Source organism: Pungitius pungitius, chromosome 10, assembly GCF_949316345.1.
Source record: "Pungitius pungitius chromosome 10, fPunPun2.1, whole genome shotgun sequence".
NCBI lineage: Eukaryota > Metazoa > Chordata > Actinopteri > Perciformes > Gasterosteidae > Pungitius > Pungitius pungitius.
In genome coordinates, this window is record NC_084909.1 from 3,144,542 (window position 1) to 3,171,778 (window position 27,237).

General features: G+C 40.7%; 2 protein-coding genes and 1 long non-coding RNA gene across 3 annotated transcripts; all 3 read left to right on the top strand.

Moving 5' to 3' along the window:
• The first annotated feature begins 1,533 nt into the window (after positions 1-1,533).
• LOC134132815 (uncharacterized) lies at positions 1,534-2,904 on the top strand. The gene is made up of 3 exons (XR_009956994.1): positions 1,534-1,670; positions 1,963-2,066; positions 2,307-2,904. It is a non-coding gene; the product is annotated as an uncharacterized LOC134132815 (long non-coding RNA).
• A 10,806-nt stretch (positions 2,905-13,710) lies between these two features.
• On the top strand, positions 13,711-17,866 carry LOC134132793 (CD209 antigen-like protein A). Its single transcript, XM_062564879.1, has 5 exons — positions 13,711-13,783; positions 14,472-14,651; positions 15,316-15,458; positions 16,853-16,956; positions 17,150-17,866. The coding sequence occupies exons 1-5, from the start codon at positions 13,711-13,713 to the stop codon at positions 17,301-17,303; spliced, it is 654 nt and encodes a 217-aa protein (XP_062420863.1). The 3' UTR covers positions 17,304-17,866.
• Positions 17,867-19,750: 1,884 nt separating this feature from the next.
• On the top strand, positions 19,751-22,814 carry LOC119228771 (C-type lectin domain family 4 member E-like). The gene is made up of 6 exons (XM_037488692.2): positions 19,751-19,865; positions 19,952-20,053; positions 20,217-20,393; positions 20,907-21,049; positions 21,903-22,006; positions 22,284-22,814. The coding sequence occupies exons 1-6, from the start codon at positions 19,796-19,798 to the stop codon at positions 22,435-22,437; spliced, it is 750 nt and encodes a 249-aa protein (XP_037344589.2). The 5' UTR covers positions 19,751-19,795; the 3' UTR covers positions 22,438-22,814.
• The last annotated feature ends 4,423 nt before the right edge of the window (positions 22,815-27,237 follow it).

The window sequence follows — 27,237 nt, forward strand, 5'->3', positions numbered from 1 at the left end:
AGGTCCACGGGCATTCACCAATCAGTGATATATATATATATTAGGGCTGTCAAATTATTAAAAATTTTAATCAAATTAATCAGAATTTTCAGTGGATTAATCATGATTAATCACTATTTGCAATTACACCCGAATCCTAACCATTTTTTCTTTCTGAAATGCATACTAAAGATAAATAACAGGACACAGATACATAATTATCATTATTATTATTTTTTACATAAATACATGTTATTGATATTTGACATTTTAATTCATTCCAGAAAATAATCAAATCAATGTTATTTGATAAGTTACAGACTGATTTCCCTGCATGGCTCTAGAAGGGTCTCCAGCCTCTGCAGTTTATCCCACTCTGCTGTGAGTTTGTGCTCCTGATGGTCCAGGGCTGCGATGACCAGACATGTCAACCCTCCCGATATTTCCGGGAGTCTCCCGTATTTCAAAGCCCCTCCCGAAAATCTCCCAGACCGACCTTTCTCCCGAATTTCTCCAGGTTTCCACCCATCCGTCACTGGGCCCGTCGATTCAGACCGAACAATAATAAATTCCCCCGGTCCACAACATTCAGCGTGGACTGGCACAAACGACTTGCTGAACCTGACGGCCTGACCCACCTTTACCACTTACTGACAAGCTGCGAGCCAATTCTATCGGTCAACAGGGGGGGGGGGGGGGGGGGGATGGCGGGGGGTGGTGCTTCCGCGTTCTAATTGCCGCGCTGACGGAAAACATGGACGGACTATTTTTTCCCACTACAAACGGGTCCGCGACCCATCATTTCAGAAACACTGCCCTAGAGGAAGAGGTACTTTCCTGACCTGAATAATTTGTCACACTGAGCATGCGTGAAATGTGTTAAAAAAATTGACGTAATTAACAACAAACAACTAAACGTTGTTGACGCGCTATTTTTGACAGCCCTAATATATATATATATTTTGTATCTGCTCTGTGAGCTAAATGTACAGTCTGTTAACCCTTTCCACACTTCATTTAAACACACCAAACAACACATTTAGGTACATTTCTCTCTTTCGTAGTGTTGGTTGCACCTATTTTAGAGCTGAAAGTCAAAGTTTTAGTCCAACTAATGTTAAGTTGTAAGACCGGATGTAAAGACAGAGAGCAAGACGGTAGCAGAAGATGGAGAGAACTTTTTGCTTTTGTAGTAAAACAAACAAAGGCGTGACAACTGTGCAGAGGAATTCCTCCAGATGTCAAAAAGGAGGAGGGTGAGAGGCAAATGGAGCCCTTTAAGCACCGTAATGATTACTCATTACTTTGAAGATTTAATCTTTAGAAGAGAAACTAACATTCATTAACAAAAACAACAACATTCATGTAAGCGAGTCATTTTTAAAATATTACCGTTGGAATGAATGTTAAATATTAAACTGCTCAGTAATAATGTGTTTTTGATATTGTCTTTTGCATTGAACCATACTGGGACGTTTGGTGTAACTGATGGGCCGGCCCTACAGTTAAGGACTCCTGTGTGAACTTAAAGGTTTCCTTTTTTTACAGACAAAACGTGTCCTGCAGGGTGGAGGATGTTCAGTGGTTCCTGTTATCTTCTCTCTTCACGGGGTACTTCCTGGAATAATGCAAGAAGAGACTGCAGAGCAAAAGGAGCAGATCTGGTGATGATAAACTCACTTGGAGAACAGGTGGAAAACTCTTTTGGGTTTTATTCTGTTTTCCTCTGGTGACAAACTTTGTCTTTGAGAAACAAAGCCAAATCATGTTAAAGCTTTATTTTCTCTATTTTGACCAGCAGGGGGCGATTCCTCTGCTCCCATAGACATCTATGAGGAAATGACTTAGATAAAATTACATTGTGTTTTTAAAGGATATTATAATTAAATTCAGATTGTTAACATACATCCCAGTAAACATCCTTAATATGTCTAAAAACTAAAGATAAATAATGAATACATTTTTATCTTTTATCTTGAACAGAAATTCCTGTCAAGCTTCACCACACAAACTAGTTGGATTGGTTTGAGTGACGAAGACATCGAGGGCACATGGAAATGGGTTGATGGAACTCTGCTGACTGAGAAGTAAGACACACACAGACATTTAAACCTTGACACATACAACTATTGCTGCACCTATTATCATTATTTTTAGTCTAATCCTTGTAATATTTGTTGTGCACTACACAGAGAAAATGTTATTCCTCATTTTCACTGAAAATACTTTAAGCTTCTTTAAGCTTCATTAAATGTCTTTCAGCTGCTTTAGTAAATAGAAAAACCCTGTGAAAGTTATCCTCTATCTATCTTATAACCCTCCTACAGGTTCTGGTACAATGGCACCGATAGAGTTCAGCCTGATAACGGGGGAGGATATCCCCAGTGGGGGGAGGAGGACTGCGCTGACATAGAACCTTACAAGAAACCACAATCAAACTGGAATGATCTGTCGTGTGACGCTGCTCTGCAATGGATCTGTGAGAAACCGGCTTAATAATTTAAACACATCATCTGTAAAGTGTGATTGTGTTTTGGCAAAAAGCCTTTAATGGTGTCGTTGTAAGTTGCATTTAGAGAAGGAGACCATGTAAGTGCTGAGAGGTCAGGTATCAGGGTCTTATTTTAAGTCTTTTTATTATGATGCATCTGTAGTGTGTGTCTGTATGTGTGTGCTGGTGACTTTGGTATCAAAGAAACAAAGCTGCATGTTGTACTGAACCTATATTTTAATAAAAAGCTTCACGCTGAAATGCATTTATTAGAGCAATAAAGGCGACCTGAGTTTTCATTAATTACGTCACATTCCCCAATGCACCCAGCTAGTATGAACATCTCCTCATGTCCCTCAATAACTACTAGAATACAGTCCACTTAACAAGTAGCATAATGCAGCATGTGTACTTCTATGTAATGAAAATGGCTTCAGGACTTTGGTTGGTTTCTCTACAAAAACACTTTATTCATACAACAGAGAGCAAATATAACATTGAATACACAATACTAAAAGAACAACTCATACATTAATTAAACAAAATATAGAGCTGTGGCTTATTGGCCCAGTACAGGTGAGGATCCCAAATAGAGGAAGCACCCCGATCTCTCTCTCTCTTTCTCACACACACACACACACACACCCCCCCCCCCCCCCCCCCCCCCCCCCCCCGGGGACTGGGAGAAGGGGGAGAATGAGCAGAGACAGACCCCTCTTTGTTTGTTTTTTCACCACATTGACCTGATACAAAACATTCAAATTAGGATAGAATTGCAGAAGTGCACTAAATGTGAATAATTATAATGTGGTTGAATTTGTAGTTGTAACTTCAGTAAATGAACACAATGCTCTGTTTTATTTCACTGTTTCATATTTTTGTTTGAGTTCATTGTTTAAATGTCTGCACTCACTTCAGCATCAAGGAAGAAGAATCAAAGAGTTGGTTCTCACATCTGAAAACATCGCTGGGTCAAAATAGAAATTCTGCTTCATCACTTCCTTTTCTTCTCTTCACCACTTCTCTGTCTGTTCTTTGACGCTGCTAAAGACCTTCCTCAAAAACACAAAGACGTTACAAGAACCTTCCTGAAAAGCAACACAAAACTTTTACATTTCATTGAAGAAAAGGACCGATTTCACTACTAATAGAAATAATACGCAATGATGCAACAAGGGACAAGAGGCACACCTGGGCTTAAATACACAGGGGAGGTGCAGGTGATTGAAACAATCATAGACATTGCAGGAAATCACAGGGGAAGACAGGACAAGGCAGGAAGTGAAGTTACCCCAGGGACACAAGAGACATTGAACTACAAAATGAAACATGTCGACGGTTCATGTCAAGTCTGTTGATGTTTCAAGTCCAGGTCCCTGTTTTGTTTTCGCCTCCTTCCTGTCTTTTATTAAAGTCCTTTATTTTTCCAATACTCCGCATCTGAGTCCTCCCTCGCACCCACGTACTGACATTCATATATTTAATTGATTTGTGGAATTGGCTGCACTCAACTCACTTCAGCCATCAGAAGGAAAAGATGAACACTAAAAAGAGGTGTTTCTCACCCCTGAAAACATCACTGAGTCACAATAATAACCTTTGTCTATCACTTCTTTTATTTCTCTTTATCACTTCCCTTTTTGTTCTAAGACACAGTTGTAGAGTTTCCTCATTTACATTCACTCCCTGGTGTGACTTGATGCTACATATCTGACCCTCGAGGGCAAAGCGGGAATCCTCAGTGATGGAGGGTATTTATGCCAATGTTGAATGTGACAAACCTGTGGACTTCACACCGATGACCAATGAGACAGGTGAGAGTGTGAACAGGTGCATCGTTGTATGTAGTATATTCTTTATTACACTGACCAGTGTGTTGACTGGTCTTCACTGTGTCCAGGTCCCAGGAGGCCAAGGAGCAGACCTCATGGAGCTGTTGCTGTCTCTCTGGGGCTGCTCATAGCCCTCCTGCTGGCTGGACTCGTCTGTCTCAGTGTCCACTGTGAGTCTGATCTTCATCCAACCTGAGATATAAAAGAGTTCAGATTCATTTGCTCAGTATCTTTATATTCTCTGTGAAAAGATGATGGGATGTTTTTGTAATATAGACACCAACAGTGATGATATATTGAATCATTTATTCATATCTTCATGACTCAGCGCATGCATCAGCCGCAGAACACTCCTCCATCAAAGCCAACCTGACGGAGCGTCTCCGGGTCAGTGGAGACAAGCTGTCCTCAGTGTCTGCAGAGAGAGACCAGCTGAAGGACAACTTCACTGCACTGATGGACAACTTCACTGCACTGACCCAGGAGAAGGACAGACTTCAGCTCCTGTTGGAACAGAGTGAGTGCTGGTCTGTGTGTATTTAAACTTTTCATACATGTAAATGTATATTGTTTCTTCTCTGTGAAGTACTGTATATGTTCAGTCTTTTAGCCATGTCCAAAATTTATTTTAACATATTAAACAACACGATTCTGTACATTTCACTCTTTGCATCAGCTGCAGAACTCTCCTCCATCAAAGCCAACCTGATGGAGCGTCTCCAGGTCAGTGGAGACAAGCTGTCCTCAGTGTCTGCAGAGAGAGACCAGCTGAAGGACAACTTCACTGCACTGAAGGACAACTGCAGTGCACTGACCCAAGAAGAGGACAGACTTCAGCTTTTGTTTAAACAGAGTAAGTGCAGGTCTGTGTGTATTTAAATTATTTATACATATATATGTATATTGTATTTGCACTGTGAACTACTATATCGATATCTATATATATACATTCTTTTAGCCCTGTCCAAACTTTATTTAAACATACCAAACAACACAGTTATGATTTATGTTCTTTTTACTCTTTCTTTTGCTGATTGCATATAATTTTAAAGCTGAAAGTTTTCGATGGTTTTAATGGTTTTAAGTGAAGCACTAATTTGCCTTGTTGTTGAAATGTGCCTTGTCTTTCTGCTGCATGTGTGTTACCACATATCAGCCTAATTTTTTTCCTCCGCCCGAGTATTGCAGATGTGTGTAAGGGTTATACATGAAATACATGAAGTAAAGTATGAACAAATTCTACAAGACTTGTCAGTTTTTTAAACTCTTTCGTCATTTTTATTTCTGATTTTCCAACAGTATAAAGATGTAAAACTGTAGGTAAAAAAGGGAAGTATACCCACCACTTTGTCATGTTCAGTGTGTGGTGATTATCTGATTGTTGCCGTCTTGATTTTTTACAGAGAAAAGGTGTCCTGAAGGGTGGAAGATGCTCAGTTGTTCCTGTTATTTTCTCTCTTCACGGGCTGATTCCTGGACAAATGCAAGAACAAAGTGCAGAGACCAAGGAGCTGATCTGGTGATCATAGACTCTCCTCAAGAGCAGGTAGAAAACTCTTTTTATTTTATTCTGTTTTCATGGAGACAAACTCTGGCTTTGACATTTAAAGCCAATTTGTCTTTAAACTGCATTCTCTCTAGTGACCACCAGGGGGTAACTCCTCTGGTCCCATAGTCTGGGCAAAGCATAGCAAGGCAAAATTATTTTCTACGTCACATTTAAACTAAAAGGCAACTCCTAAAACCATTAAAAACATCCAAACATTAAGCTAGGAGATTTACGGTTAAGTACCGTGATCGAAAGATACAAGAAAAACAGTCTTAAAAGCATGAAAAAGTTAAAAGATTACAAATAGAATGAAATTGTCAGTGTAGTTTACGGATGTCTTTACGAATTCCCAAATGCAGATATTGTCAATTCAAGGCAGACATAGTCATCTTTAATCTGGATTTAAAGAAACTGAAGGATTTAGTAGACCTGCAGCTTTGTGGGACTTTGTTTCAGATATGTGGAGCAGAAGAAGTGAACGTTGCTTCTCATGTTTAGTTCTGACTCTAGGAACAGGAAGTAGACTCGTCCCAGATGACATTAGGGTTTGTGGTGGGTCATCAGAAATGATGACTAGCAGCAGGAAAACAATTCTGTTAGACAGGAAGCTAGTGTAAAAACATGAGAACTGGAGTCATGTGATCCTTTCCTGGTCCTATGAGGACTAGAGCTGCAACGTTCGGGATCAGCTGGAGCCTTCTAATTGACCTTTTACAGAGACATGTAAACACACTGTTACAGTAGTCGAGTCTACTGAAGATAAATAGATGGACAAGCTAACGATCATGTGATGTCACATGGTGGGGAGAGGACGCTGGCATTGGTTGTTTCGCCGCTTCTCCGACCACAATCATTATTATTTTTCTCTCACTATCATCCTTGTTTTAAAGTGTTTTGATTGAAGCTGAACGCTGGCTCTCACTTGCTCATCCTTGAGATCAGGGTACAACATATCCTGTGTTAGGTGTGGAGGCACTGACTGCTTGTCTAGATGTCTGTAAATACGAAGTTTGTCCTAATAGACGTCCCAGTGGACCTGGAGTTTGCGCTCAGCCTTCCGACTCTCTTTTCCCTATTCTGGCCAGCAGGGACTTTCTCCAGAGAGATCTTTACTTACTTAAGACAACTTTCACTTGTGCAATGTCATCAATAGTATTTTCTACTTTGGAACTGTAGTCGTCTATAAGCTCATTGACAGAGATGCAGGAGCGGGTCATCAGAGGCGGTGCCTGATGATGACGTTGGAGTCTTGGCTCTCCTTAGACGGGGGCATCATCTACGGTGGAGCTGTGTGGTTGTCTCCTGTTTAGATCCTTTGTCTCTTGTCCTTGGCAATGGGAACATACGGGTGATGTAGGTGGGAAAGTCTCTCTTCAGAACGTCATACTCTTGTTTCACAATATTACAGCTTCCTGAATGGACAATGATGCTTTTCACCGTAGGGATGGTTAGCCACAATGTCCACGGTGTTCTCTCATGTTAGAAACCATATCTTGTGTGGTAGAGCAAGCCGTCGCATCACAAATCTCAAGGCGCTGGGTTCTGCCTTTTTGGCGTCCTCCCACTTCCTGGAGGGTTGCAGGGAGGACCATCATGTGAAGATTGAAGAACTGCTACGTAGCCCTCCGGCTTCTTGGTCGCCCTGGTGGTGCTAGTTAGCTGCGTCTTAGCTAGTCCAATGTTTTGAATCCATGGTAAAGTGGTATTGTTCCCACACAGGCCATTTACATCCACATTCACTTTACATTCATGATCTTTGTTTCCAAGACTGTAATCTTCTGCAGGAGTTTGTAATAGTCGTCTGTGGAAAATGGAGGCATCTTGCTGCTACTTAGCTTTAGCTTAGCTGAAGCTCCATATCAGCCAAGGTCAAGTAAAAAAGCACTTAAAGCAGACTTTTAAATGTAATAAAACATCAAGTAACTCAACTAACAATAATTGGCTGCTATTAATTAATTAAAAGATAAATGATAAATTAACAAATCTGCCTGAGCAAAACACGACCTTCCTCCTTTCTTCCTTCTTTCCTCCCAGCACCATCTATGAGGAAATGACTCTACTTCTCTCTTGATTTATTCCCTCAGTAAACATTGTAAACATGAGTTTATGGTCTCAGTCTCTAGTTTCAAGTCTTTTTCAATGCAGCATGATGTTCATTTAGTGAATGATGTTCCATTTAAAGTCAAACAGACCATAAAGAAGAGAATGCTTTGGGGTGGGAATAGATTGACAGGTAATTATAAGTCTAGTCAGAGAATTTGAACTTTAGTTTTTATTGGCCTAAAATGTCTTGTTTAGGGATCAGTTGAACTGAGCTCCACCGTCTTTTCTTCCTTCTGTTAAAAACGAAACGAGATCACCACGGCCAAAAAGAACAAGATAAACAATGTGTGACTCCACAGTGATTCATCCACTTCTTAGATTAAGTCTACTTGAGCCTTTATTATTAACATCAATGATTTTTATTCTGGAATATGTATTATGTCCTTTTAATATTTTTATTTTTCATTTAGTGAGTATTCATGCCCTTCCATCTTCATATTATCTTCATAATAGTGGACTCAACCTTGTTGAGTCTCTACAACCAGGATACTGGGGACATCTAATCCATGTAAGACACATCAGTTCTTTGACCATGGCCTCGCCCTCCCAACACTTGAAAACAAATCTGGTTACACACATATGACCTACTTTGTTTAGTCTCTACAGCTAGGACGCTGGGGACATTTATCAGTGTGGAACACTTCAGCTCTTATACCATGGCCTTTGCTATCTCAGCACTTGCAATTAATAAACTGGTTATACAAATGAAGTATTTTAGAAGAGTTACATAAATTTTTGCCATTACAATACAAATACTGACACATTGTGATAGAACATTTACATCTTTATTGGCTGCAATGATGATAATATTCCATTTTTTGAGCTTTTCAGTGAATTTGTTTTAGACTGTGAATATGAATCGCTGTAAACTGAATTATTAATATTTACCTAAATGAAACACAAATAACTACTTTCTATGCTTATCTTGAACAGAATTTCCTCACAAGTTTGAAGACAGATCGTGCTTGGATTGGTTTGAGTGAAACGAGCAAGGACACCTGGAAATGGATTGATGGAACTCCACTGACTGTAGCGTAAGACAACTTGGATAATAGGAATCCACATGTTTAGTTTACTTGACATATAATTTTAAGAAGAATTAAGTTTTTTGGCCAAATCCTTTGAACATTCACCAGCTCTTCTTCTCTTAGGTACTGGGGCGGTCCTCCTGAAGTGGTTCAACCTGACAACGCTGGAGGTAAAGAGGACTGTGTTGAAATTCTTTTCCGCTGGAACCAAAATAAAAACTGGAACGATAGAGAGTGTAGTAACCCTCTGAAATGGATCTGTGAAAAACTGGTTTAATATTTCAAGTTTCAAAGGTTCAATGATCATTGAAATCATTGTAATCTCTCATACTTATTATTATTCTTTATTATTCTGCTTCCGTACAAAAGTTTAGAAGTAACTCTCCAAAAAAACAAAGACTGTCACTCTGTGAAGTCACAGGTCTGCTGTTAGATACCACCTCTATAGATTAGGCTCACAAATCAGTACTTTTCATACTGTCACGGCTTTGCTTTCCTGTTTCATTTTGTAGTTAAGCGTTCCAAAATGGAATCTCAGTGGCAACTCACCTTGCTCAGAACACGGGAGACTACGGGAGGTGGGGGGCGGGGGGCACAGGCATCTGCGGGTAGCCCAGGCCACACTCTTAAAATTACTGCGGAATTTTCTAGTTCTTTGTCACTATGCAACAAAGGGATGAAGTTGGAGCCCATTTGTAACAAAAAGAAAATAAAAAGCACATTCTTGTAAAACATTTATTGGATCTTCATTACAAACAATGTAAGCAACAAACAATTATCTTCTGTAACAATATGGCCGACATCTTCACATTAAAACATTCAATATGAGTAAAAACATTGTCCATCAACTGACTGTTTGAGCACCAAGCATCATTGAAGTCTAAGAGTCGTCCTCCTCTCGTCCCCCCTGAGTCCTGCTCTCTGTCCCCATGTCCACCCGTCAAGTATTACATCCATGAATGTTATTATGATCCTGATAACTGCCTTTATGGTGTATGTGGGAGATGAAGAGATAGGAGAGTGCATGTGAAGGGTTGGAGGTATGAAGTTGTCTATATGATGGTTTTGTGTAAACTTTAGCATGTTTGTTTACCGGTGAGATGAATAAACGCAAATAAACAAAGCTGAACATTATACTGGATACATATTATAATAAAGCAGTAAGCTGAAATATATTCATTAGAACAATAAAGTTGAAGCTGTTTTCACTTCAGAGGACTTGTCATTTGTTCACATTCCCCAATGCACTCAGCTAGTATGAACATCTCCTCATGTCCCTCAATAACTACTAGAATACAGTCCACTTAACAAGTAGCATGATGCAGCATGTGTACTTCTATGCAATGAAAATGGCTTCAGGACTTGTCCATTCTAGGGATGGCTCTCAGTCCGTTCCTGTTTGGTGAGAGAAAGTCTCCATCCAACCCAGTCTCCAAAAAAAGCGTGAAATGGCTACGTTGGTCCACCGTGATAAACGTAGTCATGTCACGTTTTCCCCCAAAATAACGTTACTATGTTACGTTTCTATTGGCCCATTCATTTACATTGCTTTGCAAATAGGTCACGTGACTATCAAGTTTCCCGGTAGCGAAAAGAAAAACATGGCGGACGGTCAGCATAATCTCCGTGAAAAACACAATATTTTAAGAAAGCATCAGCATTTGTATGCATTTCGATGGCATTTCTAGCGAGAAGTATGCGTTATTCTTTCATAATCTTCTATCAGAGACTGTAGAAGACCTTCCGTTTATTCGTTTCTGCGAAGATTTGAGTGTCTCTTTGGGAAAGCGTGGCTACGCAACGCCTTTACCGGCGCATTATTAATAAAACACTTCCAGTGGGGGCGTTACCGTAAAGAGGCGTTCAGCCTTAAAGCCACTAATTGCCAAAAAAAACAAACTCAAAGCACACGAATCACATTACTTTTATTGAGTAAAGCAGAACAAATAGAGAGAGACTTTAGTGGAGGCCTCACGGCCACTTCACGCACAGGGCAAGCAATGCAGCTCCGTTTGCCCGGAAAATGATAAGTCCCGCCTCTCCATGGATTCGTCAGAGCCAATGGAATGGAGCCAGACCCACGTGGGATAGATCGCCCGTTTTCCTGGCCAGTAAAAAGAGGAGACGTGTGGAGCGAGAAATGACGCTCCGCTCTGAAGGCGAAGCCCCGCCCCCCTTTTCCATGTAAACAAGACGTAATGTTCGGGGGGGGAGTTGCACTCACACAACTTCACAACAACCGAGAGTTTAAGGCGCGTCATTGACTTAGGAGGCTGTGATTGGAAGTCGGGACTGGAGCTGTCAAAAAGCTGGACAAATCAAAATTGCCCATAATTCGGGATGTCCCGGGCTTGCCTACACCCGGAAATTATGCATTCTTTCATTGAAAACTCATAAAAATAAGGGAATTTATGTTTAAAAAGTCATAATGTGATTCGTGTGCTTTGAGTTTGTTTTGTTTGGCAATTAGTGGCTTTAAGGCTGAACGCCTCTTTACGGTAACGCCCCCACTGGAAGTGTTTTTTTAATAATGCGCCGCTTTCCCAAAGAGACACTCAAATCTTCGCAGAAACGAATAAACGGAAGGTCTTCTACAGTCTCTGATAGAAGATTATGAAAGAATAACGCATACTTCTCGCTAGAAATGCCATCGAAATGCATACAAATGCTGATGCTTTCTTAAAATATTGTGTTTTTCACGGAGATTATGCTGACCGTCCGCCATGTTTTTCTTTTCGCTACCGGGAAACTTGATAGTCACGTGACCTATTTGCAAAGCAATGTAAATGAATGGGCCAATGGAAACGTAACATAGTAACGTTATTTTGGGGGAAAACGTGACATGACTACGTTTATCACGGTGGACCAACGTAGCCATTTCACGCTTTTTTTGGAGACTGGGTTGCTCCATCAAGTGTTCCATGTAAATACCTGCATGCAGGTGTCTTTTTACTCTCTGAAACAAGTGTTGATTGTGGGTCATGGACAGACTCACCAACCTGTGGCTGGGTCTCATTTGGTGGACTGCGTCCTCATGAGGACTCAGCCTGTGCAATGGACCCGTGTCCTCCAACGGCCGCATAGTCTAAACCGAGTGTCCTCTGAAAGGAGACTCCCGTTGCCTAGCAACCTGCTGGGCATGAAAGTTAAAGCCTCAAAACTCGAAAAACTTCTAGATTCAGATAGAAGGAAACCTTCCTATTCCATTTGATTTAGGAAGATAGGCCATTAAATGAAATCTACATGTAAAAGTTCATGCATCACTAATAACTACGGCCGGATCACACCGAGCAGGTAAAATAATAATATGCGTGATAACGAGTGTTGGATTGTAGTTTGTGTCTAATTAGATATTATTCATAGGATATTACAAAGTTGTGACTTAAAAGAAGGATACATTAGCACCTCTTGTTGGTGTAAGTTGATGCTCAAGGAACAAAGGATTCATGTAAATGTAGAATGTCATAAACCTGTCAACTGTTAGGGATTTAAGCAAAAGAGCTGCAGATGTAGAAATTATAATACATGTGATAGTGTTATAATTGTAGTTTTTGTGTTATTTGAAATGACTTATATTGTATTAGTATGTTAGATCAATAACTGCAATATAAATCAACACATGTTATATAAGTCATTCAATTACTGTACACAAGACAGCTAAACAAAGTGCCAAGTTTGTTGGTACATTAATGTTCATAAGAAACGGGGGGAGGGACTGAGGTCCCAGAGGGGTTCAGGTGAGGGGGGACAGTCTGGGTCAGGTTCTGTAGGGTGGGGTTTACAGTAAATCAAAACTTCGTCGGCCCGCACTGCATGATATGGGATATGCAGGCTTTCATAGAATAGATCGGATGTGTCCTCCGAGCCAACGGATAGCAAATATGTCCGTTTAAAAGCAGCAGTGGTGATGCACGAGGCAAAAAAGTCTCTGATGAATAAATAAACAAACCAACGACTTCCACACACAATGTCACTCTCTAGGAAGTCTTCGACGATACACATTTTTCCACCTGTTTGTCTGAAGGTGAAATGCTTTGCGACACGTCCAAACCTTTCAGAACCATAAAGTGAAACGAGTCCGTTCACCCAGAAACAGACGCGTGTTCCAGCCTTAAGTGGCTGCTTGAAGAGAGATAGAAATGCTGCTTCCTCACTTTTGACCACTTCTCTGTTTGTTGGTAGTAAGTAACGCATGTTGGTCACAGAGATGCAGAACAGAACACTAAAATAAAGCCATGTGTGTCATGGTGATGCTTCACTGCTAAAGGGTTCAGTTCTGAAAACAGGGCATCTACGAAAACACACAAGTCAAAAATTCCTCATTTTAAGGACTCTTGTGTTACCTTAAGTTTCTTGTTTCTGCAGGAAAAAGGTGTCTTGAAGGGTGGAGGTTGTTGATGCTGGAGCTCTGACTCTGTAGGAAATAGAGAATATCCTATCAACAGTAATGGAGGATTTACATGTTAAATATGATAAATCTGTCAACTCTATGACCAATCAGACAGCTGAGAGTGTGAACAGGTGTGTAGTTATATAAAGTGTATTCTTTATTGCATTGATCCCTGCTTACTGATCTGAACTCTGAGAGCACAGAGAGGAGACTTCATTTCAGCACTTCTGCTTTATCTTATTTATATCTATTAAGTGAAACTTCCTCAAAAGTCCCATTATTCATAAGCTGAAAGCAGCATCACGTTGATCATTTGACAGCTGCTCGTCTTCACAGCGATGGAGGAAATCTACGCTAACGTTGAATACGACAAGCCTCAGGTTTCCATAAGACCTTCAACACCTGCCCCAGGTAAGATTGATCAGTCTGTGCATCTTCTCCTGACCAGTGTGTTGACTGGTCTTCACTGTGTCCAGGTCCCAGGAGCCCAAGGAGCAGACCTCATAGAGCTGTTGCTGTCTCTCTGGGGCTGCTCAGTGTCCTCCTGCTGGTTGGACTCGTGGGACTCGGTGTCCACTGTGAGTCTGATCTTCATCCAACCTGAGATATAAAAGAGTTCAGGTTCCTGGTTGTCAAGACAACATTTGCTCAGTATCTTTATATTGTCTGTGAAAAGATCATGAGATGTTTTTGTAATATAGACACAAACAGTGATGTAGTGTATAATTAATGTCTTCATGACTCAGTGCATGCATCAGCTGCAGAACTCTCCTCCATCAAAGCCAACCTGACGGAGCGTCTCCAGGTCAGTGGAGACAAGCTGTCCTCAGTGTCTGCAGAGAGAGACCAGCTGAAAGACAACTTCACTGCACTGAAGGACAACTTCACTGCACTGACCCAAGAGAAGGACAGACGTCAGCTCTTGTGCAAACAGAGTGAGTGCTGGTCTGTGTGTATTTAAATTATGTATACATATATGTACATATAAATGTATATTGTATCTGCACTGTGAACTATATGTTTAATCTTTTGGCCCTGTCCAAACTTTTTTTTAACATACCAAACAACATGATTCTGTACATTTTACTCTTTGCATCAGCTGCAGAACTCTCCTTCATCATCAAAGCCAACCTGACGGAGCGTCTCCGGGTCAGTGGAGACAAGCTGTCCTCAGTGTCGGCAGAGAGAGACCAGCTGAAGGACAACTTCACTGCACTGATGGACAACTTCATTGCACTGACCCAAGAGAAGGACAGACGTCAGCTCTTGTGCAAACAGAGTGAGTGCTGGTCTGTGTGTTCTGCTGAGTCATGATTCTTTATATATATATATATAATATCTTCTCTGTGAACTATACAGTCTGTCAGTCCTGTCCAAACTTTATTTGAGCAAACAACGTTTGCATGTCACTCTTTCCTAGTGCTGGTTGCATCTAATTCAGAGCTGAAAGTCAAAGTTTTAGTTCAAATGTTATGATTTAAATATGGCAGAGAAGCAGTTTTGTGGTATGAAAATCTTAATTCTGAGTCTCACGTTTATTAAGTAGTTTATTATATAAATTTAAAAAAGTGCAATTAAAAGTGCGGATATGGGAGATTAAATAGTTAGTTAGCTGAAATAGAACTCATTTATAATACATACAATAATATGATATATTTTGTTAGATAATAACTGCATTATGCTTGAACTGTTATGTCTTTGGGTTCCTTCTAAATCCAACTATCTTTAATGTTTTAAAGAACATCAGAATAACACTAGTAAAATAAACGTTTAAAAAAACCTTTCTTTATTTTAATTTATTATTATTATCATTTATATTGTCCAACAGTTCAAAGATGTAAAACTGTAGGTTAAAATAACGTGAACAAAAACACAAAACCCACCACTTTGTCATGTTCAGTGTGTGGTGATTGTCTGATTGTTGCAGTCTTTGTTTTTTACAGACAAAACGTGTCCTGAAGGGTGGAAGATGTTCAGTTGTTCCTGTTATCTTCTCTCTACACGGGATGATTCCTGGACTAATGCAAGAACAGACTGCAGAGCAAACGGAGCAGATCTGGTGATCATAGACTCTCCTCAAGAACAGGTAGAAACTACTTTTTGTTTAGATATAGTCTATCAGAAAATGACTGAGTTTATGGTCTTTAAGTATCTAGTTTCAAGTCTTATTTATTACAGCATGATGTTCATTTAGTAAGTTATGGTCCATTTGGAGTCAAATAGACCATGAAAGAACATTCTGAATATTTAATCTTTATTGGTTGTAATGTTAACAATATTCCATATGTAATACTCTGAAATATCAGTGGTATTTAATTTGTTATTTTCATGGGTGAAAGATAAAAATGCCAGTTCATGGTGTAGTTCAAGTTTACATAAATAGTTGTTTGATGTGGAGATGTTAAAATGTGTAAATAATTTAGGTTTAAGATGGGTGACTTAAAAAAATATAACTTCTTTTATATTTGTAATTTTATTACGTCCGTGCGAGTTCATGATGGCGGTGTTACATTTCCGGGAGGGAAAGAATAGAAAAAAGACGCGACACGTGAAAAACGCCGGGACTGCGTGTGCCATCGGCGTGGAGTGTCGTGAGTGACAGTGTCACACTTCGGCCGGGGCAGGATGCAGTGAGGACTCAGGCGCAGAGTTTTTCAATCAAAAGTGCTCTTTATTCTCAAACTAATAACGTGCTCCAACGACGAGGGACATATAGACAATGACGCGACAGGGGACAACAGGCACACAGGGCTTAAATACACAAGGGAGGTGCAGGTGATTGGACACAGGTGGAGACAATCACGCAATCACAAGACAAGGCAGGAAGTGAAGTTAACCCAGGACCACAAGAGACATGAAACTTCAAACTAAAACAGGAAGCGAGGCCAAACCGTGACAGACAGACTGTGAGCCGTGGTTGACCCGCAAGTCCAGAGTCGGTGTGAGTCGGACTGCGCACCGTTTGTGTTTGGTGAGCACGAGGAAACTCCGGGTTGGCTAGCTGGAGCTAGGCTAACGCTGCGGTCGCCGCTGCCAGAGGACGTACAATAGGAAGGTTCTATGAGCTCCAACTAAAGCGCGCCAACAATAATAGACCAAGAGTTCACTCACACTAAACTTAGACATTTGAGAAAGGGAAACTACACCCTGTTTTTGTTTTTTTTCTATATTCTTGGTTTTTTCTTTTGAGAGAGGTTTGGATGTGTATTTTGCTGTTGCTAATACATTTTCTAACACTGAGATCCTGCGTTGGTTTTATTGGTGATGTTTACAATTTGAAATGTGAATTTTACCACAAGAGTTAAGGCTTCATCTTCCAACATAAGGTGGGTTATAATACACGAGCTGGTTGTAAAAGGGTTACACATATTTTAAGGTAATTCTTATCAGATTGTTTAGATTAATCCCTGTAAACTGCATTAATAATATTTATCAAAATGAAACATGAATACCTACCTTCTATGCTTTTACCTTAAACAGAAATTCCTCTCAAGCATCGCCAAAGATCGTGCTTGGATTGGTTTGAGTGACAAAGAGATGGAGGGCACCTGGAAATGGGTTGATGGAACTCCACTGACTGGAGCGTAAGACACAACAACATTTACTAACATTCATTTTAGTAAAACCAAAATGAGACTTCCAGCATTGGTGCACTACACAAAAAAATGAATTTAACTAAATGTATATGAATACACAAGTTTAGTTGAAAAATAATTTGAAGCTGAATTCAAATGTTTTTTAAATGTTTTGAGGATTCACCATCTCTCCATCTCTTAGGTATTGGGGCGCTCCACCTGATCCAGTTCAACCTGATGACAATGGAGGTAAAGAGGACTGTGTTGAAATACTTTTAAGGTGGAACTCAGAAAGAAACTGGAATGATAATGTCTGTACTTCCTCTTTTTCATGGATCTGTGAAAAACTGGTTTAAATATTGTTTTAAAAATTCAATGATCATTTATTGTTACAATGAAACAAAGGGATGAAGTTGTAGCCCATTTGTTAATATATATATATATATATATACATACAAATACATGCATATAAATATAAAATATGTAAGCAACAAAAACAATTATCTTCTGTAACAATATGGCCGACATCTTCACATTAAAACATTCAATATGAGGAAAAACATTGTCCATCAACTGACTGTTTGAGCATCAAGCATCAGTGATGTCTAAGAGTCGTCCTCCTCTCGTCCCCCCTGAGTCCTGCTCTCTGTCCCCATGTCCACCCGTCAAGTATTACATCCATGAATGTTATTATGATCCTGATAACTGCCTTAAATGGTGTATGTGGGAGATGAAGAGAAAGGGAGAGTGCATGTGAAGGGTTGGAGCAAGCAAGGTCTTTATTCATCTTCCAATTTTTGAACACGTGCCTCTCTTTTTAAATTACTAACAGTATGAAGTTGTCTGTATGATGGTTTTGTGTGAACTTTAGCATTTGTGTTTGTTTACCGGTGAGATGAATATACACAAATAAACAAAGCTGCACATTATACTGGATACATGTTATAATAAAGCTTTAACCTGAAATATATTCATTAGAGCAATAAAGTGGAAGCTGTTTTCATTCACACTCAGAGGACTTGTCATTTGTTCACATTCACCAATGCACCCAGCTACACCAGCTAAAAAATAAGTTGACAATACTTAAAATAGTTAAGCATCAGCTGCAAAGCTTTTTGAGTATACTCAACTAATGGATAACGTGTTGTGTCAACTCGTTCGCTCAATGTGCTATCTTAAGTTTGTCAAACTTAACATCAAACTTAAACTTATCTCATTGAAAAATGTTGCTGTGTACTAAGGTAGTTCAGAACACTTCCCTGGGAATGGTCCACAATGTTCTTGGTGGGGACCCATCTCCTTGCCTCTGGTCCATATCCCTCCCAGTCGACCAGGAACTGGCGACCCCCAACCCCTAGGGCGAACCACCACCCACTGTTTTACGATATGGACCTCACCACCGTCGATGATCCGGTGGGGTTTGCAGGAGGGAACTAGAGGGGCTGGTCCTTACTGGCTTTACCCTTGAGACGGGGAAGGTGGGATGGACCTTTATAGTCATGAGGAGGTCCAATTGGACCGCAGCAGTGGTAATGACCTTGGACATAGGGAAGGGACCTTCTGTCCCACACAGTAGCGCGGAGCTGGAGATCACCGCTTGTCAGCTGCCCTTTTGTAACAACTGGATGTCCGAGGTAGAGCCGCCCGCTCCCTTCTCCAGGTAAGGTTACATTGACGCACCAGTTCCTCTGCCGATGGGACCAAAACCTTTCCCTCGAGATCTGGAAAACAGGGGAGGTAGGTACCCATAGACACACTGAAAGGGAGAGAGACCTGTGTCAGAAACAAGAAGTGACTCCATACAACGGAGCGCCGTCTCCATCTCCTGGTTGTACCGCTCCGTCTGATGGTTGGATCAGGGGGGATGGAGCCCGGAAGAAAGGCTGTAGCCCCAAGTTGTCCGCAGAATTCCCTCCAGAAGGCGGCCGTGAATTGAGGTCCTCTGTCTAATACCACATCCTATGGCAGACCATGATGGCTAAAGACCTGGGAGAGGAAAATCCATTTTTCTGGACAATCCATCTTATTTCCATCTGATGCTGGTTTACCTTTTTGGCAATACACTCAAGTTGTTAGGGTTTGTGGTGGTGTTCGGACCCCAAAGCAGGAGCAGGTAGTGAAAAAAGGTGAAACAGGGAAGGGGAGGAGGAGAGACGAAAACAACAACAAACAACGACACAAATCCTTAAACTACACAAGTCTTTGAACGCTCTTTGTGTGATCTTTGCATTTCAGTCACCTGACTGTGTGTTGCTGCGCTCATGTAAACATGCTACGCAAAATAGAATAAATGCTTTTGTCAACGTGTACATCTGGGACATACTGTAAATATGTCAACCAAATTGTAAATGTTTGGGGTTTGATCCAGAAGCAAAAGCACAAGGAGGGATAAAGGGAAGGAAGTGAAACGTTCAAATTGGAGAAGTAGAAAGTTGCACAAAATTATCGGAATTATCTGCTTGGATTTCTAGTTAAGTACTTCAAGAAATGCATTCCCTGACGCAATACTGTTTTTTTTCATATATTTAATTGATTTGTGGAATTGGCTGCACTCAACTCAGTCATTGGAAGTAAAAAGAAAGAATAAAAGAATGACAGAAAGAAGGTCCCCTTTATTGATCTGTCTGCGAAATTAGTCTCTGTGTATTAAAACACTTAAAAGAGGTGTTTCTCACCCCTGAAAACATCACTGAGTCACAACATAAACCTTCCCCTATCACTTCTTTTCTTTCTCTTTTCCACTTCCCTTTTTGGTCTAAGACACAGCTGGAGAGTTTCCTCATTCAGTCCCTGGTGTGACTTGATGCTACATATCTGACCCCCGAGGGCAAAGCGGGAATCCTCAGTGATGGAGGGTATTTATGCCAATGTTGAATTTGAAAAACTTGTGGACTTCACACCGAGGACCAATCAGACAGGTGAGAGTGTGAACAGATGCATCGTTGTATGTAATATATTGTTTATTACACTGACCAGTGTGTTGACTGGTCTTCACTGTGTCCAGGTCCCAGGAGCCCAAGGAGCAGACCTCATGGAGCTGTTGCTGTCTCTCTGGGGCTGCTCAGTGTCCTCCTGCTGGTTGGACTCGTCTGTCTCGGTGTCCACTGTGAGTCTGATCTTCATCCAAGTTGAGATCTGAGAGAGTTCAGGTTGCTGGTTGTCATGACAACATTTGCTCAGTATTTTTATTGAAGAGATTATGTGATGTTTTTGTAAAGAGACCACAATCGTGATGTCTTGAATCATGTATTCATATCTTCATGCCTCAGTGCATGCCAGTGGAGACAAGCTGTCCTCAGTGTCTGCAGAGAGAGACCAGCTGAAGGACAACTTCACTGCACTGATGGACAACTTCACTGCACTGATGGACAACTTCACTGCACTGAAGGACAACTTCACTGCACTGACCCAAGAGAAGGACAGACTTCAGCTCCTGTTGAAACAGAGTGAGTGCTGGTCTGTGTGTGTTCTGCTGAGTCGTGCTCGAACTGTTTCCTAAAGAAATACCACTGTAAGTAGTTAGTCATTTTATTTAAGAAATAATTGTTCTGATAGTCAAATGTGAAGAATCCTTGATGACCTTCAAATAAGGGAACTGAGGAATTTCATTAAGTTACTTACTGAATTTAAAACCATAAAAAGGAGTTGTTTGAAAAGAAAAGTTCTGAGTCTCCCTTCAACGATGGTTATTAAGTACATTGTTTTTTAAGTTAAGTAAAAATGATGATTGGAAATGAATTAGTTCAATTCAAAAATAGGGATACACTATGACATATATAATGTCAGTGTATGAATAATGAATGTTGGACACAGAGATGCAGAACAGGACGTTAAAATAAAGTGATGTGTTCCATAGTGACGCTCCACAGCTAAACGCTCAAAATAGAGAGTCAGCAAAAAAAACACGACTTCCTCTTTGTAGGACTCATGTGTGACAATAAATGTTTCTTCTTTTCCAGAGAAAACGTGTCCTGAAGGCTGGAGGATGTTCAGTGGTTCCTGTTATCTTCTCTCTACACGGGCTGATTCCTGGACTAATGCCAGAACAGACTGCACAGACCAAAGAGCAGATCTGGTGATCATAGACTCACTTGAAGAACAGGTATTGGGAAATTATTTTTCAGGATAAAGGGGAACCTTTGTTTGTGTTCTGATATGTAAAACCTGGTTTATAGTTGGCTGGCTAAGACATAAATGATTATAACACTTCAAATTGCCTGAAACGGAATAACTAACAGCCCTATGAGCTCTTTAAAACATGAAGATACCAGAATACAAACACATACTGTACATGATAGCCCAGTGTGTGGACAGCACCCAGGGAAACTTGGGCTGTCAACATAAACACGTTAATCTATGCAATTAATGTTGCCAAGATGAATGCGACATAAAAGCGGCCGTTATCTGCAGTCAGTTACATCGGAGTAGCTCAAGGTGGAGAGAGCTTTTTGCAATGGAAGTAAAACAAACACATGACACATCTAGATGATAGACCAGTGTGTGGACAGCACACAGGGAAAGTTTCACGCTGACAGAGTCACAACCGGACAGTGGGCCTGAACCCAAGAGCACGACTACAAAAGGTTCCATATCAACGTTTATTACCAAAAAAAACGAAAAAAAAAAAATGAAAATCACTCTTGAAAGAGGAAAAAACGGCACTAGACCTAAGAACAAAAAAGGGTCTTGAAAGGAAACGCTAGACTAAAGAAGAACTACTTGAGATCAAACATGAACAAAGCCTCCAAATCACATGACCTGACCATGGCGCGTACCTCACCTCTTACAGGTGTAGACCAAATATTCAGATATATCATTTTCTCTCATCAGCTAGAATGACATTGAGATAACATTGAGCGAGTATTATAATTATATTCAGATTGTTAAAATAAATCCCTGTAAACTTCCTTAAAAATCTACAGAAATTGTTTTGCTTTGATTTTCATCTTGAACAGAAATTCCTCTCACTCATGACCACACAATTTAGTTGGATTGGTTTGAGTGACAAAGACATCGAGGGCACGTGGAAATGGGTTGATGGAACTCTGCTGACTGAGACGTAAGACACACAACAACATTTAAACATATACAACTATTGCTGCACCTATTATCATTATTTTTTGTCTAATTCTTCTAATATTTGTTGTGCACTACACAGATAATTAAACTCAATTGTTTGGAATATGTGATTCCTCATTTTTATGAGGAATCACATATTCCTTTTTTTACTGAAAAAGACTTTAAGTTCATCTCCAATTTAAGCTTCATCGAATGTTAATTCAGCCGCATTAGTGAAGAGACATTTGGAGGTTCACCATCTCATCCTCCTCCCACAGGTACTGGTCCATTCAGCCTGATAACGGGGGAGGAGATCCCCGGTGGGGGGAGGAGGACTGCGCTCACCTGAAACCTGGCCACAACGCACAATCAAACTGGAATGATCTGTCGTGTGACGCTGCTCTGCGATGGATCTGTGAGAAACTGCCTTAATAATAAACACATAATTTGTAAAGTGTGATTGTGTTTTGGCAAAAAGCCTTTAATGGTGTCGTTGTATGTTGCATTTAGAGAAAGAAGGAGACCATGTAAGGGCTGAGAGGTCAGGTATCTGGGTCTTATTTAAGTCTTTTTATTATGATGCATCTGTAGTGTGTGTCTGTATGTGTGTGCTGGTGATTTTGGTATCAAAGAAACAAAGCTGCATGTTGTACTGAACCTATATTTTAATAAAAAAGCTTCACGCTGAAATGCATTTATTAGAGCAATAAAGGCGACCTGAGTTTTCATTAATTACGTCACATTCCCCAATGCACCCAGCTAGTATGAACATCTCCTCATGTCCCTCAATAACTACTAGAATACAGTCCACCTAACAAGTAGCATGATGCAGCATGTGTACTTCTATGCAATGAAAATGGCTTCAGGACTTCACCATTATCAACGGGGGCATCTCAATTCCGGGAGGCTGCATCCTTATGGACACATTAGTCGACCGTCGGCTCCTCTGAACGGGTTCGAGGGACGCGGCCCTTCAGGCGCGGATTCAGAGGAGACCTCTGATCTGTCTATCCCAGCATGCAGTGCGAGCCGACGAGGATTTAACTCATTCACAAGGGAGGCGGGTGAGCCGACAGCGGGGGAAAAGAAAAAAAGAAAGAAAAGAAACTTCCTCAGCTTAAGGACTCTTACTTGTTTTACAGAGGAAACGTGTCCTAATGAGTGGAGGTTGATCTTCTCTTTACAGCTCATTGTCAATCAAATCTATCAAAATGAAACATGAACAACAGCGTTCTGTCCATTTTTAGGATGAACAGGATTTCCACTTTACATGTATTGGTCGTACACTCGCTGCATCCGCTATTGTTATTATTTGTAAAACTCTCTGAATAATTTCTCGAATTAGTCTTAAACACCACACAAATAATTACTGGATTAAAAGTTTAAATATCTTTGTATTTAATGCCGTTGGCTGCTTCGGTAAAGTGAAAGAAACCTGTGAACGTTCACCAGCTTGATCCTCTCCTCGGTACTGGGAGAGTGGACCTGGTTTAACATTTCAAGGTTTCAAGGGTTCAAGGATTCAAGGATGTTTGCTCCTCAGTGTGCGTCCATGAAATTAAGTTGTAGCCTATTTGTAACACAACCAACACGAGACTAAGAAAAACAAAGAAGAACTTGACCAATTAGAGAATTGTTGTCACGATGTTCCGGTTGGTTAGAGAGAAGTGGTGCCTTCATGGGCCCACTTACTTTCCTCCACTCTGACTTCCTCTAAATGAACAGAAACAAAGCGTAACATTGTCACATTCTATCAAATACTTGTGTGTCGCGGTAAATGAAATAGGAAGTGATATCTTATCTCTTGGTTTCCCTGTAGTTGTTCTATTCACGCATTCCTCTATTCTCTACAGTGTAGAAGTCATTAAAAGTCAGAAGTCAGCTTCAGAATTCGTGTGTTCCTGTGATCATCGTTCAACGGATGTTGAACTCGAAAAGAGTATGATTTTGTAGTGGAACATTTTAAAAACAGTTTTTAGATGGTGTGACTACTACTGCCTTACTTTATTGCCTTGAATCATGAGAGAGAAAAGACGCAGATGTGTCCTTTAAATGATTGTGGGGTGTAGAAACGAGACTTCAGGGACACATCACACGGTGCTCCCGTCTGCTTTAGGGGGGAAAACGGAGGTCAGATTTATTATGGATTCTTTTTTTTAATCCGTCTATGGTGTATTAAGAGTTAAAATAGCCCAGAGTTAAGCAGATTCCTCTAGCAAACTAAACCTATTACAATATCCAGTATATTCCATGTGTCCATCTACACTAATTGGTTTATCCAAAACGTCCAAAAATGTTTGGTTTTGTCACCATCCAAATCAATGGTAAAGTATTTGGGTGTTTTTCCATGTAGGCCCCTGACTACACTGAGTGGGCGGGTACAAATTCGTCATATCGGACAAAGAGCCACAGCCAAAAGGTGTATTGAGTCCGGCAGTAACTCCAGTCGACACCTGCCACACACACCCATCAAAGAACTCTGAAGCTGTCCCAAAATGTGAACTAGAATTACATGAAGACTGTGCTAGTTATCAAAATGCCCATTTGTCCAAATAACGTATCACCTGTCAACTCAAGCCCATCAGACAGGTGAGGATATGAACAGATGGGTAGTTATATAAAGTGTATTCTTTATTGCATTGATCCCTGTGTCCGCTGCTCTGATTTGTGAGAGCAGAGACAGCAGACTGTATTGCAGCTGTTCTGCTTTAAAACTGAAACTTCCTCAAAAGTCACATTATTCATAAGCTGAAAGCAGCATCACGTTGATCATTTGACAGCTGCTCGTCTTCACAGCGATGGACGAAATCTACGTTAATGCTGAATACGACATTTCTCAGGTTTCCATAAGACCTTCAACACCTGCCCCAGGTAAGAATGATCAGTCTGTGCAGCTTCTCCTGACCAGTGTGTTGACTGGTCTTCACTGTGTCCAGGTCCCAGGAGCCCAAGGAGCAGACCTCATGGAGCTGTTGCTGTCTCTCTGGGGCTGCTCAGTGTCCTCCTGCTGGCTGGACTCGTCGGACTCGGTGTTCACTGTGAGTCTGATCTTCATCCAACCTGAGATATAAAAGAGTTCAGGTTCCTGGTTGTCATGACAACATTTGCTCAGTATCTTTATGTTCTCAGAGAATCGATGATGGGATGTTTTTGTAATATAGACCCCAACAGTGATGTATTTAATCATGTCTTCATGTCTTCATGACTCAGTGCATGCCAGTGGAGACGAGCTGTCCTCAGTGTCTGCAGAGAGAGACCAGCTGATGGATACCTTCACTGCACTGATGGACAACTTCACTGCACTGACCCAAGAGAAGGAAAGACGTCAGCTCTTGTGCAAACAGAGTCAGTGCTGGTCTGTGTGTGTTCTGCTGAGTCATGTTTTTTTTATATGTTGGGCTCCCACCATCTTATAAGTAATGAAGAAAACTTAGAAAGAGTATCTTTTAGACAGGAGTAGTTCCTCTGCACAGTCCTCCTCCGTTTGTTTGGCTTCCAATGCAAAAAGCTCTCTGCATCTTCATCTCTGATCTAACGTAACTGACGGCAGCACGTGAAGGTTCCTTTTTGGGGTCAACGCACACAGGAAGTAAACAAACAAGTTAGGTCAACTGCGTTAAATTATTTCATCACAATATTTGCATAGATTAATGCGTTTAATTTAAGCCATTTTCAAAATATTGTAAATAAAAATGGGGATATTGGAGATGAAATTCAGTTCAGAAGTTCAAATAAAAGAATAAGATATATAACAATACAATATAAAACTTCTAATATATCTGTGAAACTGTTAGATGATATTTGTCAAGCCTTTTTTAAATTGTTCTGGTAATGTGAAGAAATGCATGTCGAACAAATATACAGTCATGTGTGCCATAGTGACGCTCCACAGCTCATGAGCTCAGTGTTCAGAAGAGTAACAAAACACCTGTCCTCAGTCTAAGGACTCTAGTGTGGCGTTCATGTCAGGGCCGGATTAAAAGGAGGACTCAGATGCAGAGGGTTGGTGTCTTTATTCGTCTCGTGAATCAAAAAAAAAAAAAACATAAACGGCTATGAGCTATTTAGCGTCTCTGCCAAAAACGTGTAAACTCAAAATCTCTCTTGACCGAGGAAAACAAAAAAGGCTTCGAAAGCACGCCAAACTAATTCTAAGAAAACTCTAACAAAAGGTCACTGTTAACAGAGGAAAAACAAAAAGGGTAATTGTTTCAAGACAAAACGATTTCTGTGGCTGTGGCGAGGCTTAGGTGGACACAAGGTGGCACACTCAGGCACGAGACAAAGGGAGACGCACACTATAAGACACATGAGGGCAATGGGAAACAGGAATCAGGGGAGACGATTCGACTGGTGACATGAGGAAGGGCAAGTGACCTGAAACGAGAGGAAATAAAACCGGAAATGACAAGACCAAAACATGCAGACAAGACCCCAACTTGACCTCACCCTGTGACAGTTCAATGTTTCTTCTTTTCCAGAGAAAACGTGTCCTGAAGGGTGGAGGATGTTCAGTTGTTCCTGTTATCTTCTCTCTACGCGGGATGATTCCTGGACTAATGCCAGAACAGACTGCACAGACCAAGGAGCAGATCTGGTCATCATAGACTCACTTGAAGAACAGGTAGTGTGACGTTTGTGCGCCTCCCTTTGTTCACATAGAAGTTTATGAGAAAAGGACTCTACTTTTACTTCTTATTCCCTCAGTAAACATTGGAAACGCGAGTTCGTGGTCTGTTGGGATTAATCCCTTTTTCATGTTGAACAGGAATTCCTCTCAGGTAACCACACACGTCGTGCTTGGATTGGTTTGAGTGACACAGAGGTCGAGGGCACCTGGAAATGGATTGATGGAACTCTGCTGACTGCGACTTTAGCGTGAGACACAACAAGATTTATTAATATTCAATTTAGTAAAACCGAAATGAGACTCAACAAAAAACATTTTCCTGCCAGCGTTGGTGCACTACACAAATAAATGTAATTCATTTGGTTTGAAAATATGAATCCACACATTTAGTTTATTCATTTTAAGCTGCATTGAGTTGTTTTCTGGCCATGTGGATGAAGTGGCCTTTTTAAAAGTCCTTTGAAGAATCACCAGCTCTTCATCTCTTAGGTACTGGGCCGATTTTCGTGGAGTTCAACCTGATGACTTTGAAGGTAGAGAGGACTGTGTTGAAATTGTTTTCGGCTGGAACTCCGAAAGAAACTGGAATGATAGAGACTGTA